This window comes from Argentina silus (assembly GCF_951799395.1).
Source record: "Argentina silus genome assembly, chromosome: X".
NCBI classification, from domain to species: domain Eukaryota; kingdom Metazoa; phylum Chordata; class Actinopteri; order Argentiniformes; family Argentinidae; genus Argentina; species Argentina silus.
The window spans coordinates 46,505,034-46,521,251 of NC_139653.1; the positions used below are offsets into that span (position 1 = coordinate 46,505,034).

At 47.7% G+C, this 16,218-nt stretch overlaps 1 protein-coding gene across 2 annotated transcripts in view; it reads right to left on the minus strand.

Annotated features, from left to right (window-relative positions):
• The window catches only part of ssh2a (slingshot protein phosphatase 2a), a gene marked incomplete at its 5' end in the record, with an annotated part of 35,378 nt that overhangs the window by 9,439 nt on the left and 9,721 nt on the right, over positions 1–16,218 (minus strand). The window contains 7 exons of one of the 2 annotated variants that reach the window (XM_083696159.1): positions 1,372–1,566; positions 1,970–2,035; positions 2,125–2,190; positions 2,361–2,482; positions 2,906–2,970; positions 3,451–3,563; positions 10,287–10,414. In XM_083696159.1, the coding sequence (XP_083552285.1) occupies positions 1,372–1,566; positions 1,970–2,035; positions 2,125–2,190; positions 2,361–2,482; positions 2,906–2,970; positions 3,451–3,563; positions 10,287–10,414 (755 nt within the window). Of the gene's footprint in view, positions 1–1,371; positions 1,567–1,969; positions 2,036–2,124; positions 2,191–2,360; positions 2,483–2,905; positions 2,971–3,450; positions 3,564–10,286; positions 10,415–16,218 lie in introns of those variants that run through there. The other variant, XM_083696160.1, reaches the window with a different exon arrangement.

Below are 16,218 nucleotides of genomic sequence, written 5' to 3' on the forward strand. Positions count from 1 at the left end.
CCAGACTGATTCGATGTTACGTTTGGCATTGACCCCCCCAACAGGTTTTACAAATACTGTCATTGTCTGCATGTAAGTCGTGAGTGTGTGCACAGTGCACAAATCCAACCGTGTGTGTGAGAGCGTCTTTGCTGTGTGTGTATTTGCGTCTTTTGTGTATGTACGAATGTGTATGTACGTGTGTGCATGCATGTACGTGTGTGTGTGTATTTGCGTCTTTTGTGTATGTACGAATGTGTATGTACGTGTGTGCATGCATGTGTGTGTGTGTACGTGTGTGTGTCTTGACTGTGCGTGCATGGCTAGGCTTACAGCAATCCGAAGTGTTTCTGATATGTGAATGTGAGGCTTAGAGAGCTTACTCTCACCTCTCCCGCAGAATGCCTCTTCTGACTGACAGTCTGAACTCTTTCCACTCCCTGTGTGTCACTCACTCCCTCCCTCCTCCCCTCACTCCATCATCCCTCTGTCCAGGGAGAGCTGTCTTCGATGTGTGGAGTGGTTGATCCTCAACTCAATTACTCCTTCATCATCCCTCCATCCTCTCCTCCTTCGCCCGGACTTCCCAGCCACCTGCTGCCGTCCGTCCTTCCGTCTGTCCACCCACCTATCCATCTAGCACTTGTAACTCAAACTACCCGTGAGGGGAGCTATTTCAAAGTCCCTGGCACCCTTCGCTAGGGGCTATAGATAGATCGATAGATTCCCAAATTAGCATACACGAGAGAGAAAGAGGGGGGGGGGGGGGGGAATTTCCCCCCCATAATACAGACATAAATCTGGAGGCATGGATCGAGGCGTGTCATTGGTTGTTGCTACACCACGCTACTGCCCTCTGATACTTCTGTGTCACAAGGCAGCTCTCCACTGCGAACAACGAGTGTTTTCAACAATCTTGTTTTGGACTGGTATTGAAGGTCCACTAGTCTATAGTTACCAGTCCCTGTAGGATTATCACTTGGACTGGTATTGAAGGTCCACTAGTCTATAGTTACCAGTCCCTGTAGGATTATCACTTGGACTGGTATTGAAGGTCCACTAGTCTATAGTTACCAGTCCCTGTAGGATTATCACTTGGACTGGTATTGAAGGTCCACTAGTCTATAGTTACCAGTCCCTGTAGGATTATCACTTGGACTGGTATTGAAGATCCACTAGTCTATAGTTAACCCTACAGGAACTGGTACTGAGGGTCCACTAGTCTGGTCAACAGGAAAGGCAGATTACTGTAAGCTGATGTTAGGCAATGACCTACTGAGCCTACTGGACAGGAAAACACAACTGTTGTGCAATACGTAAGAACTGGCATGATGTGTGTGTGTGAGCTGGAGTTGTATGAACCTGCATACACGTTGTACGGCCGCTACTCACACGTCTGTGAAGAGTACAGGTGAGTCGGCTCGGTGTGATTGGACGTCCTGCATGGCGTTCCACTCGTTGATGCAGAGCTGGTCAGAGGAGACCCGGCTCTGGTAGTAGCTCACCCAGGTGAGGAACAGGCTGCCTGGGTAGTAGTTATGGCAACGAGCCACCTCACACGCCTTGTGGAGGGACTGGAGGGACGACCTGGGGGGGGGGGGGGCAAGAGAGTGTAAGATGTGTGTTTGTGTCAATCAATACTTCACAACAAGAACAATACTAAACTATACACAATAAATACAATACAAACAATATGAACTAACACCGAACCATAGGCCCCCAAAAAAGAGCCATAGTATGAGAGGGATGGAGAAGTGAGAGGAAGAGAGAAAGAGGAGGAAAAAAGGGAGAAGAGGGGAAAGGGACACATAAGAAGAAGAGGTGAAAGACAGTAGAGAAGGAGGACAGAGAGCAGGAGAAGGGGGGAGGCTGAGAAAGAGACAAAATAACAATAAGAGTATAGGAGAAGAGTCAAAGTCAGAAGAAGAGAGAGGGGGATGAGATGATGAAAGGATGAAGGAGGAGGGAAAGGAGGACGAGTTGCACTCACCACATGGCCTGGACAGAGACAGGCTTGAAGACATGGACCCTGTTGACTGTGGAAACACTGAAACCCCTGAAGAGACACACACACACACAGTTTATTTAGAAATGAGGAGTCTAGTTAGACAGAGCAAGCAGAGCCAAACGGGCGTGGTATCTTACCCATCTCCATCCAAGTGTATCAGAGTGTCGCTCCACAAGGGTAGCACCAGCCCCACTGTACATGAGCTGCAGTGGAAGAAAACACACACACACACACCTGTTATGGTACACACCCACACACAGCAGTTGCTCAGATCTATTTTCCTGGACACAGGCTTAAACCACACACACACACACAGGTCTACTGTAGAAGCTATGGGCCACAGGAGTGCACACACCCTCACACACATACACACCAGTCTGAGGAGCTGAAGTCCATCCCTAGCACCAGACTCTCCTCTGTGTCTTGCCTCCCATTGGTTGACACAACCACCATGTAACGCGTGCACTGGGGGTATGCACTCTCCAGGCGCACAGCCTGGGGGGGAGAGAAAGAGAGAGAGAGAGAGAGAGAGAGAAAAGAACCTCTAATCAATGTCTCTGTATTTGAACATGTTCATCACACTATTCACTGAGGCTATGCTACATTTCTGCCGTAGACTGAAGACCCATCTCTTCAGGCTACATCTTGACTGTCCCTCCTAAAGACCTCTTCACCACCCTGTACAGTTCCTCTACTGTTAAAAGAAAAAAGCATTCTAGCATTGTGATTGGCAACGGCCCCTGGTCCTAGCATAGATTTTTTATGATGACTTACTTCAGACAAATGTAAATGCCGCTTTGGATAAAATAAATGTCAAATGTAAATACTGTGAGGCTGAGGCTGCGCTACAGGTGAGGCTATGCTACAGGTGAGGCTATGCTACAGGTGAAGGCTACGCTACAGTGAAGGCTAACCCACCAGGCGGATGTTGTCCTCTGGCCGCAGCACAGTAAACATGGTCTGAAGATGCTGCTGGAGATCGCCTGGATAGGGACAGAGACACAGTTACTAGTTAAGTCACTCAGCTAACTAACCCTCACCCTTTTATACCACAGAGTTCCGACACGTGCCGTCAAAATGTAGTTTGTTTGAGCTGGTTGAACTTACTTCTGGTTCAAGCCGAACATCACCGTTCATTCCCCCCCCCCCAATTAGAATTACAACATGAATTGGATTTGTCAGTTTGAACTGTGAAGTAAGTTCCCGGACTACAATCCAACAAAACTGCTACGCCGCTCTATTACAAACAGATGCACTCAAATAGGATAATTAAAGCCAGTATCTGGGGTTTGTGTACATCACGTCACACAACCAAGCCATGACCGACTCCTTGGAGTGAGCAAACACCTAACTACAAACAAAAGTGCAAGCAGGACAAGGGCCGGTAGCCCCACACACACACACACACACACACACACACACACACAATGCCACCTTCATGGTAACTATGGCGACGTGTATACCTGTGTGTTTGTTCCTCCGCTGGCTGACGCTGGGGGCGGAGGAAGGAGAGGAGCCATTCCCACGCGGCAGGAAGAGGGCGGCACCCTTCACCGTCAGGAAACTCTCACTGATGCTGTGGGGAGGGGATGGGGGGAGGAAAGAGAGAAAACAGAGGGTCATACACACAGGATGTTCCAGGATTAGGTCACACCTGCCCTGTCTGTCTGTCTGTCTGTCTGTCTGTCTGTCTGCCCGCCTGCCTCCCTGTCTGAGTAGCCTGTCAGCGGTTGTTGTTGCTACGCCAACAGAGTGCACGTGACACTGACAGACGGAGAGACGGGGCGCCGTGCACGCTGACACACAGAACACAATGTTCTCCTCTGGCCTTGACCCCTGGCAGGCCCCCTCACAGCTGGAGAGAGGGGCTTAGGATGGGGGCTGCTGGTCAGAGTCTCCCCCCTACAACGCTGGCCCCCAGGGGGGAGAGGGCTGGGGGCTAGAGCTGGAGGCCTGGGCCTAGGCCAAGGCGGTGTGCTGGAGCCTGGAGCTGAGAGGTCAGAGAGAGACAGGGGCAGAGTCCCAGCTGTCAGGGACCGATTGACGGCAGAGCAGAGCCCCGTACTGTAGGAGGGCATGTTTGTGTGTGTGTGCGTGTCTCTCTCTCTCTCCCTATAATCACATGAAACTAGCATCACACCACTGCTCCGAGCTCACCCCACACACCTACTGGGGATACTCACTGACAAAGAGGGTGTTGTGTGTGCGTGTATTGTGTCGTCTCTTCTACATTACAGATTACTGCTCAAAGTCTCTCGGTGGCAAACTGACCGTAAAAAAAACCCCTAAAAAACAGAGAAACCTATTCATGTGTCAGATGACTAATAACAAAAAGGCACAAAGTGCTTCATTGACACCCGTTAAAAAGAGAGAGTGTCCTAGGGCCAACCGGCTGCTTCTCAACGCTCCTCTGGAGGATGACCCCTCTCAGCGGAGGATGAGCTCATTGTAATGCATGGAATGGAATGCAATAAGCATGTTGATACCATTCCTCATTCCGTTCAGTGCATTACAATGAGCCCCGTCCTCCGGTTTCTACCTCCACCAGCCTCCCCTGCGCTAAGCCACCCCACACACTCACAACGGTGTCTTCAGAAGGAGCAAAAACATGTTTTGTTTTTTTTAAATGTTTTGTAGCGTTAAGTGAAGTGTGTAGGAGGCTTCGGCCCTGTGTTCGTCTTAAGTTCACCAAACCATAGTGAGTGTGTAATCCAATCAGAAGCCTGCACAGAAGCCTGCACAAAAGCCAGCGCTGTGTCCTCCTCCTCACAAACACAGGATGAAGAAACGGGCAGAAGGACGAGTGTGTGAAGGCAATCTGAGTGGCCGTCAGCGTCATGCCTGGTCGAGGAAGAAGGTAAACAGTGTGAGAATGAGAACACTCATTTCCCATAACCCACTCACCCCTGACCCAGCTGCTTCCTCCCTCTCTCACTGCATCTCCTCCCCCTCTCTCTCCTCCTCTCTATCAGTTGACCACCGACTACTCCTCCTCCTTCTCTCCCTCTCTCCCTTCGTCTCTCCTCCTAAGTTTTGTGCAGGACAGCTGACTAACGTGTGAAAACGGTTCACCTTAGACGGTCTCCACACAACACACTTTCAAATGAATGCTGAGCCGTCATTCAGTCCTGCGCCACAGTGAAGGTCACAGAGGAAGTGAAGGTCACAGAGGAAGTGTCCATCTATGACAGCAGCAGCATTACAGGGTGGAGGCTGTGAGGAGGGGACAGGCCAGGTGGAGGGTGAGGGGGATAGACAGAAGGACACCCCCGGGTGTCCTCCTCCGATTTCTCCCTCCATCAGCCTCCCCTGCAGCAGCAGCAGCAGCATACTGTCAACTGTAATACAACACTGACTCACCAGAGAGCTTCGCTTAGCACCGCCCCGCCCCCCCCCCCCCCCCACACACACGAGAGTGTCGGAAGAATCTGGAACCCAAAACCAGGTAGCAAGAGGAACAGCAGAGGAACCAGGTAGCAAGAGGAACAGCAGAGGAACCAGGTAGCAAGAGGAACAGCAGAGGAACCAGGTAGCAAGAGGAACAGCAGAGGAACCAGGTAGCAAGAGGAACAGCAGAGGAACCAGGTAGCAAGAGGAACAGCAGAGGAACCAGGTAGCAAGAGGAACAGCAGAGGAACCAGGTAGCAAGAGGAACAGCAGAGGAACCAGGTAGCAAGAGGAACAGCAGAGGAACCAGGTAGCAAGAGGAACAGCAGAGGAACCAGGTAGCAAGAGGAACAGCAGAGGAACCAGGTAGCAAGAGGAACAGCAGAGGAACCAGGTAGCAAGAGGAACAGCAGAGGAACCAGGTAGCAAGGCATAAATCACTGTCAAGTATCTCTTACTGTAGCTAAACATAGGATTCCTTTTATACAACTGTACAACTATTGATACACTCGCCGGTGGGAACACACTGATACAGGCCTACTGTACAGCAATCAGGTCAAATCCAGACGCTCTCTTTCACGGGGAGATATTAGGATACGGTCTTTTGAGTCAGATACATTAACTCATTCAGTGCCGAGGGTGAATAAAGTCACCAAAATGTTCAACATTCTAGAGTGCCAAGGGCGACTTTATCTCACCAAAGATGCACACATGATGATGCGTAATTTTGTAGCCAATCAATCAAAGTATTGTTGCTAGGTAGACACCACAGAACACTTGGTACTCTAGGTGGCGAGTGTTCCGGAATTCGCTGCCAGTTAGTGAGTTACGGCAGTCTCATAAATATGTATTCTTGGCTAAGATTAAACACTGCAGATCACGGCAAAATCTGGGTTAGGAGCTGCTGTGTGAGAAGGGACACTGTGCAACAATGACACACAAATTTGAGCCCTACACAGCTGTGTGTGTGTGGCTGTGTGTGCCCTGCCCAGACATGTAAGGGCATAATCTCCCAACAGACAGGGACTGGTCACGGGGGAGAAATAGACAGTTACACAGCTCCTGCCTTTCCTCCCCCCCCGCCCCAAGTAGGCTAGGTTAGAGAGGAGGGAGAGGAAGGAAGGGAGGGAGGAGAGGGGAGGGGATGGTCATCTTTTGGCATCCAGCACGGGGCAGTACTTGTTAGGGCACAGACACAATCATCACTATGTAAGGGGACCACCGATAGCGGTCCACTCTCTAGATGTGTGACCCACCCCTCCCCTCCCCCACCTGTCCCTGCCCATATTAGTCACTCTCTGGCGGGAGGAGGGATAAATATAGGCCCAGGCGGAGGGCCTTGGGTTCAGGGTAGAGAGAGGAGACAGATATGGGGCTGTGGGAGAGTGGTCTGCATTCTGTCACCTCTCGAGGTATAGATTAGGCTGCAAGAGAGAGACAGACAGACAGACAGACAGACAGACAAAGAGAGGGAGGCAAAGAGAGCCAGCCGACACCTTCACATTCAAAACACTCACAAACCGAAAGTTTCAAAGAAATCCCATTAAGGCTGCAATGTCAAGCAGGTCGTTTACTCAGAAAAAATCATCAGAATACATCTCACAAATGTATGGAGTTGGAGCCAGCCAGCCAGCCAGCCAAGGCCATTTAGCCAAGGCCATTTAGCCAAGGCCAGACAGCCAAGGCTATTCCAGGGCAGAAACCAAGTATCATGAGGACCATGGGGTGAAAGCTTGCAGCACAACACCTAGGACTATTCTGAGGTGAGCGGAGGGAAGTTCCCCTTCGCCACCGCCCACGTGAGGCTAAAGTCAGGACAGAGGGTTAGGGAGGTCACAGTGGGAGATGATGCTGAGATGCAAGCGTTTGGCTAAGGCTAGAAAAGAACGACACGGGCACTGGAGGCATAACCTTTTCAGGAGCAGGTGCATAGGAGGGAGAACAAAACCAGAAGTTGAGAGTCGTGTTTGCGTCACACAGCCGATGAAACCTGACCTGCAACAACTGTCCAAATACAACTTACATCCTGTTCACCGATGTTATGGATGGCACACACAAACAAAGTTGACCTAGATTTACCTTCCTTGTAGGTCTGCCAACCTCACACGCACCCCCAAGCTTGTCACGTTAATATTCGGATCTCTTTTCACCAGGAATGACACACGTGTTTGTTTGCAGTGAGGGGAGGGCGGGGGGACGAGGGTTTTAAAATTAGAGGACAATGGGCTTCTTTAGATTTCTGGTTTCCAGGTTACATTTCCCAAGAGCACTAGGACCTTACAATTACCGCTCAGAGCCTGTGGTTAAACATTAAAGTCTTGCCGACACACTGGCATTCCCAGGATTCACTCCCAGTTGAACTTCAGCAGTAATGATCCTTTTGTAAAAACAAGACACTGTCAAAATTAATAGATTTTCGGTCTCCATCTCACTTAGCCTCTTTTCCTGGCAGAGGGTCGTATGGTGTTTGCCCACCATGCGAGATTAAGAGAAAACAAAACAATCTGGCCAGTGTTCGCTCTCTGAAAACAAGGAAGTTGGGAGTTCTTACATCTGGTGCTATTTACGGGGGACGTGTCTGACTCTGGCGCATTGTGTGTGTGTGTGTGTGTGTGTGTGTACAAGCATGTATATGTGTGTGTGTGTGTGTGTATAAATGTGCATGCGCGTTAGAATAACAGCTGAGCAATAACATAGGTCTCCCCACCTTGTGTAACTCAAGATTTAGACAGACAATTAAAGTCCACTTTATCTCAATAAAACAAAGACAAAATGCTTCGTTAACATCAACACAATCAATAAACTCTCTCTATAATAATATTGAAGGGCTTGAAAACAAGCATTCACTTCCTAAAGTCCCCTACTACACACAGGACTAGTATTCTACTACACATCCCTATCGGCAATGAGTACTAGCACCCTTGTTGCCATAGAAACAAGTGCATAGTAGTACATGAAGAGCAGCTGTGGTCAATCAATGCAAATGAGAGAGAGACAGAGTGAGAGGCATTCAGGGTAGCAGGACATTCAACAGCCCATATCATTGCCTAGGTATAGAGAGAGAGAGAGAGAGAGAGAGATGCGTTACGGGGAACAGTCCATATCAACGTCAGTCAGTCAGACAGGGAAGTGAAAGACTGAATCTCTAATCGAGTTTTGCTGACGTTATTTGTGATGACGCATTGTCTTTGTGTGAGTAATTGGTAAACAGAGAGCATCTCAAACCACCGAGAGAAACAACAATGTACATTTTCTTGGTTTTCAAATTTAGAATTCTTATCTCGATATGAAATGACTAAAGACACAGTTAATAAATGTATAGTATTATTATGCTCTACATTAACGAGTGACAGTCATCCACTAAAACAGGTGACATTGTCCACCAACTAATCTTGTGTAGCCATACCTCCAGGTCACGTTGTTCTCGTGCCTCGTTTAGAGGTCTGGAGAATTTTAGATTAGCTGATCTGGCTTGGATTGAACTGGACGGAGCAAGGGGAGAAGGTGCTCGCAATTTCATTGGATGTTAAATTCCAACCCCCCCCCCCACACACACACACGTAGAATTGTTGCTTGCTGTGATGTGCATCGCAGGACTATTTTGCAGAGAGTTGTTGCCTATGCTAGCTTGGAAAATGGAAGACAACCTGAAGGAAAAACTGAATTGTTTTTTTTGGAGCTCTGCCCGAGCAAGGTATCTGATAGAAATGAGTGACGCCTCGCGACACAGTAAACCACCCCTTTGTAGCCACTTTCTGCAATGGATTTCCTCAGGCTTTTAGAACAAGCAAAGCCTAAACAAGGTTATCCACCAACTAACCCACACCGGCATGCCTGTACTCAAAGCACTCACATCGGAATAGGTGGTGAGTTGTCATCACACCTATAGTACAGCAGGGGAGGCTGGTGTAGGTAGAAATCGGAGATTGAGCTCAGTGTAAATGTGTTTGATACCATTCCTCATTCCGTACATTACAATGAGATAGTCCTCCGATGTCTACCTCCACTGCTGTAGTATGTACACACCTGTACTACAAACTCAGTCTCAAATCACACAAGCAACATCTGGAACTGAAGACCAGCCTCACAGAATGGACAGGGCCACGAAAGGCTCTTTAACAAACATGCAATTTGGCCTAGGCTTGATGGAATGGGTCCATGTGAACTGCATTGGAACAACACATGGATGGAAATATCATAGCAAATCCTCATAGGAGGATGGATAGAAGTGCACATCCTGTGTGTGTGTGTGTGTGTTTTAGTGAAGAGGATGAGAGGGTGTGTCACACAGAGTAGCCATTGTGACAATGCTGTCAAGATCGAATATCCCACAGCAGTTTGTTGTTACCTAACAACTGAAATCAGAGCCATCGGAGTTGGATAGAATGTGCCTTAAAATGGGAGGTCAGGTGATCGTGAGAATGGGTAGCTCTGTGGCTTGGCTCAGAGCACAAAGTGCGGACAGGACAACAGCACTGTTGCTCTATGTGGACACCTGCCAGACAGGGTTAGTCAAACCAGTTATGAGACCGGTAGGTTAATGATTCAGATCTCGTGCCACGCAACTAATCCTCAACAAGGACAGGAAGACGCGTCCAAGAATTCCCACATCCTGTTACGTCACGCACGGGAATACATTCCCTTGTTTCAACTATGACAGTAAGTCATAAAAGTGTCACATTTCTAACAAAAGTGAACAATTTAGCCACTTCTCACGTCGGGACACCATTGCTTGTTGTCCTGTCCACTAACGTTGTTTGGAAAAAATCGACTGTAAAATGGGTTTATCGGGTTGTTGGTTTTTTTACGTGAATTAAACTAAACAAACCACATCAAACACACTCTTAATTGCTGAATTGACATTAATAGGATGCCGTACGTATTTATGCAGTTGTAATAAAAACAAACTCACTGTTGGTTTAACTGGTTCTGAGAGGCAACGGCATTGTCCGAAAAGTAGGGCATCATCTTCGCCCCGCAGCAGGCGCAGAAACAGCCATCTGCGGAGCTCCCGGTGGCGGCCAGACTACCGAGGGTCATGGCTGTACCACCGGGACAAGGGATGAGACCGAGACCGAGACCCGAGCAGAATATCCCGCTTGGGAAAGCGCTCACTCCACTCCGATCATGATCAACTCTTCTCAGTCCAAATAAGTCGACCGATATGCGACAAACCCAGTCCTTTCTCCTCGCTGGTTGCACGCAATAAGGTCCAAATAAACTATTCGTTTCGTGCGTAAAACCAAGACCCGCGCACCGTGAAACGAGGTCCGAGAAGCTCAGTTTATGTTCCTCTCACAAGCAAACTGGTTTTCGATAAAACACCAAAACAACTGATTCGCGTTAAAAGTCAATAAAACATATCACAAATCATACAATTAGATTAAAAAAATAAAAAATAAAACAAGGAGCGGGTCCCGTCTCGAACAGATACAGACAGCACAGGCATTCGGCATCTGAACCGGACACTGGTAACACTTGAAAAGTCAACCAGTGGACTCGCTCATGAGAGGGCGGAGTAGCCGACATGTGCTCCGGTCTCCGAGGGGCCCGATATGAAGAGAAGGGGAGAACGACACGCTGACGCACAGAGCACTTGCAGCGACAGGCTGTGGACAATCAATCAATCAATCAATCAAATATATTTGTATAACACTTTTTACATGGACAAATGTTGCAAAGTGCTTCACAACAAAAACAATACTAAACAATATATACAATACACTAATTCACTAATTCAGTGTTCTTGGTAGAATGATACCATTGAGGCACATTACAATACGGTAGACCTAGTCTATATCTCTTATGCTCTTGCTTCATTGCTTCATCTTACTGAGTGAACTTTGACATTACACAAGTCTCAATAATATGACTGATAACCAGTGAATGACTGTTAAGTGTCAAAGAGACTGGAGAATAATAATGTTGGATGAAGAGTTTCCACTTCCTGGCAGATGCAAGGCAGTGAGTGACAAAGGAGTCTGTGGGCTGTTCAGTCATAACACTGTGTGTGTGTGTGTGTGTGTGTGTGTGTGTGTGTGTGTGTGTAAGTAAGTGATGTGCATGGGTGAGTGCAAATTGTCTGTAGCGTAGGTGAGCAGCAGATAGTGCTGCTGGGCAGCTGGGGGGGGGTATCAGTTCAAAAGTCTTACAGCTTGGATGTAGAAGCTGTCTTGGAACCTGCTCGTCCGGGACCGGATGCACCGCTACCGTTCGCCAGATTCCTCTCCTCTCACTGAACTGTGTGCGGGTGACATAAGCAGCCACACGAGAGGAAAACTACACTCGGAACATTTGATTGTCAGAACACAACAATACGACAACAACACAACAACGTACAGCGAGCGGCAGCCGAAGAAGTGACATAGCACCATGGCTGACCTGGAGACCGCCAAAGACAACACCGACCCACTCTCACTAACCCAACCAACTCTCACTAACCCAACCAACTCTCACTAACCCAACCAACTCCAATAAGTGATTGACTAGACACATGTATTTATTGTAAGTCGCTTTGGATAAAGGCGTCTGCTAAATGCCATAAATGTATAAAAAAAAAAAAGAGAGAAAAAAAGCCTTTTCTCAATTGTTTGGAACATGACTCCTCACGTCCTCCTCACTTTGTCCCTTAAAAAGTACTGAAGGAGTATCTAAGGGGAGGAACCTCGGTCTTCTCCTCCAACGCGTTTTTAGTCGGAAGCGAGTGGAGGACGGGGGAGAGGACGCGAGGAGTCGTGTTTCTAACAATTGAGAAAGGACCATACTGTTCACGTAGCAACTGTGTTTTTGTTTTTTTAACAGTTCCATGAGTTGCACCCGAATAGAAATGGCCCATCATTGTTACAACAACAACATTTGGCCTACTTAGTCAAACTAAACTGCACAGCCACACCAGGTTGTAACACCTCTTTGTTATACAAAACAACTCTATTATTGTAATGCTTATTTAAAGGCAAGACTCTTGCCTTGGCCCATTGTCAGGGTAGACTGGCAAGCGATGTGATTGTGAGAAGTTTAAATAGAAAACCAGAGAGCTCTGTCAAAAAGTATAAATATATACGAGATCTCTGTGTTGTTTACAGCAACACTGTGCTATTGTTCTGTACACAACCATATGTGTGAGGTCATCTGGCTATGCTATACAGTGCCTTCGGAAAGTATTCAGACCACTTCACTTTTTCCATTTTGTTGTGTTATAGACTCAATTTAAAATGGATTAAATTAAAAGAATTTGCCATCAATCAACACACAATATCCCAGAATAACAAAGCGAAAACATGTTTTTGGAAATTTCAGTAAATGTATTAAAATTGAAATACAGGAATACCTCATGGACATAGGTATTCAGACCCTTTGCCATGACACTCTTAAAATTAGCTAAAATGCAAAAATGTCACTCAATAAGTTGAACTGAGTCCGTCTTAATGCATCTTAATAACCCTGTTCATGTCATTTTGGAATTAATATCTTTGTTTTTATAGGGTCTCTGATTTGCATAGGAATCAATTCCGAAGGCACCGTAAATCTGTCCCATCACTTTTGGCAGCCTAACAGAGGGGGCTGTCTGAAAAACGTTGTAATTTCTAACTGGTGAAACCCACATTGGTACACAAATACCATCAAATAAAAGCTGAGAACCTCTACTTTAACCTCATAGTAATAGTGTCATTTCAAACTTCCAGAAAAAAATGCTTCACTGTCCCATTACTTACGCAGGGCACTGCATGTGTGAGATCATTAGGGCTATGCTTGGATACACGATGAACACTCCGCTGGCTAAACGAACAGAAGAGGACGTGGGTCAAGACGGTCATGAATTCTGTTATTGTTGCACATACTTGAGCTTGTAACCAGTAAAGACTGAAGCCCAGGTCTCTCACTGGTCTGGAGCACTGGTCTCTCACTGGTCTCCCCATAGGGAGAGCGTGGTGATTCCAAATCAACCCTGCTACACTTGATTCAGCTTTTCTGGCTAGCGCAATGGACCACTAAAAATCTTGTAAAGCCAAAATATCCCTCTCATCTGGGCAACGAAGTCAACTGCCCCCCCCCCCCCGTTTCCTGCTTCTTCCATTGTCCCTATGGTCACAATCAAGAGGAGAAAGCAGCTCTGGGATTTCACTTAACACCATATGACCTTGGGAACTAGAGAACCAGAACTGTCTGCTACAGGGGGAGGCTGGTGGGAGGTAGAAATCGGTGGACGGACGGGGCTCATTGTTATGCATGGAATGGAAAGAGGAATGGTATCTAACATGTAACACCAATGCCATGCATTATAATGAGCCCGTCATCCGATTTCTACCTCCCACCAGCCTTCACTGGTGTGTACTGACAGTTCAGAGAGACCACTTCCTCTGTCCTGCACGTCTGTCTGGAGCCAAAGACAACACTGAATCTATGGTGGAACGAGTCCAACCTATGAACGCGAGGCACCACACTGCGTTCTTCCTCAAGCCTGTGTTCTTATTTTTAAGGCAGTGCTCTTCTGCAGTTGTTGAGCACAAACAAAAGACTCCCTTTTGTTCTTAAATGTCCGACCGGGTCATGATAGCCAGTTGGAAAGTGGGCATAGTCTTGGTGTCACTGACAGTGAAGCTTCACACACTTGCAATACCCCTGTAACATTATGAAATCTAGGCCTCTGCCCAAAGAGATGAGTAACGTCATGGGGTAGGTTTACACCTACCCCACCAGTGTGTGTGTGCATTTGTTTGTGTCTCCTTCTTTGTGAGGTAATCTGGCACACAAACACACACACACACACACACACACATATATACACACACACATATATACACACACACACACACAGAGTTCCTCTGGTTACAACACATCACACGGTCTCTCCTCCCTTACACCACAGTGGTCATTAGGGTTCGACCAATCAGCTTCTGTCACCACAACACAACCACAACCACAACACAACCCACGGTGTGTCTATGGTCGATGGTGTTAGTTCATATTGTTTGTACTGTTCTGAGACAATTGTCATTGTAAAAAGTGCCTTGTAAATAAATGTGATTGAACAAGGTATCTGACCACTCACATGGCTAACAACGCCTGAAGTGTACTTTCCAAGAGACAATTACATGGTTGTTTGTTTTGACCCTGGAGGTAACATGAGCTGCTGCTGTAGTGATGTTTACCACCACAACACCACCGTTGTGCAACAGCAATCTGTGTGCGTGTGTGTGTGTGTGTGTATGTATGAGAGTAACCAGAAACAGGGTCACCGCTATTGCAGCGGTCACTGTCTGACCGCCTGTCGGTGTACCCCCCAAGTTACCCCACCCCTCACATCCTGCCTTCCAGCAAACACACACGCACACGCCCAGCTGTTTCCTCCTCGGCTCTGGACTTTGAGGAACCTGCAGCTCCTCTAACACTTTACTGTACCGAGATGAAACAACAGCACTAGAGACAGACAAAATTAGATTAGATTAGATTAAACTTTATTGTCATTGCACAGAGTACAAGTACTTAGACAACGAAATGTAGTTTGGCATCTAACCAGATAGTGAAAATAGTGGCATAGTGCAAAAGACATTAAATTGTAGACAGTACATGGTATTACAGTATAAGATATTACAATGAGTATAAATAAATGAATATACATGAGGTGAATATCAATATGATATGTACAGTTGAACAAGGGCTATAGGTCTTGAGGTATGTTACATATGTAAGATGTATAATTAGAGACCATATAATAAATATGGTATGTGCAAACAAGCAGTAGTGCAAAAGCTAAATTGAAGTCCTGAGTGTGCAGCCAGTAGAGGTATGGGGGGAGGGTACCCTGATACTAGGAGTCAATGTTCCTCTTGTTGGGGGGTGGAGGGGGGAGGCCGGGCTACCGCCGGGAGTTCAGCAGAGTAACAGCTGCAGGGAAGAAGCTGTTCCTGAGCCTGCTACGGAGACTCCTGTACCGCCTCCCGGATGGGAGGAGGGCAAACAGTCCGTGGCTGGGGTGAGAGGTGTCCCTACTGATGCCTCGCGCCCTCCGCAGACACCGCCTGCGTTGGAGGACCTCGATGGCAGGGAGTTGGGCACCGGTGATGTACTGGGCGGTTTTCACCACCCGTTGCAGGGCCTCCCGGTCAGAGACAGAGCAGCTGACATACCACACTGTGATGCAGTTTGTCAGAATGCTCTCCATGGTGCACCGGTAGAAGTTGATCAGGATCCTAGGAGACAGATTTCTTCCGTTTCCTCAGGAAGTATAGACGCTGCTGCGCCTTTTTGACCAGGGTGGAGGAGTTGAGGGTCCAAGAGAGGTTCTCGAAGATGTGGACACCCAGGAACTTGAAGCTGGAGACACGCTCCACCTCCATCCCATTGATGTAGATGGATGTGTGTCTACAGTTTTCCTGTAATCCACAATGAGCTCCTTAGTCTTCTTGGTGTTGAGGGCCAGGTTGTTGTCAGCACACCACACCGCCAGGTGCTGGACCTCCTCCCTGTAGGCCGACTCGTTGTTACTGATCAGGCCTACCACCGTGGTGTCGTCTGCGAACTTGATGATGGTGTTAGAGCCATGCACAGGCACGCAGTCATGGGTGATGAGGGAGTAGCGGAGAGGGCTCAGCACACAGCCCTGTGGGACACCGGTGTTCAGGATCAGGATGGAGGAGGTGTGGTAGTCTAACCTAACAAACTGGGGTCTGTTGGTCAGGAAGTCCAGGGTCCAGTTGCAGAGGGAGGTGCTGATGCCAAGGTCACTGAGTTTGATGACCAGCTTGGAGGGGATGATGGTGTTGAATGCTGAGCTGAAGTCAATGAACAGCATCCTTGCGTGTTGTTGTTATCCAGGTGAGTCAGGGCGGAGTGTAGTGCCATGG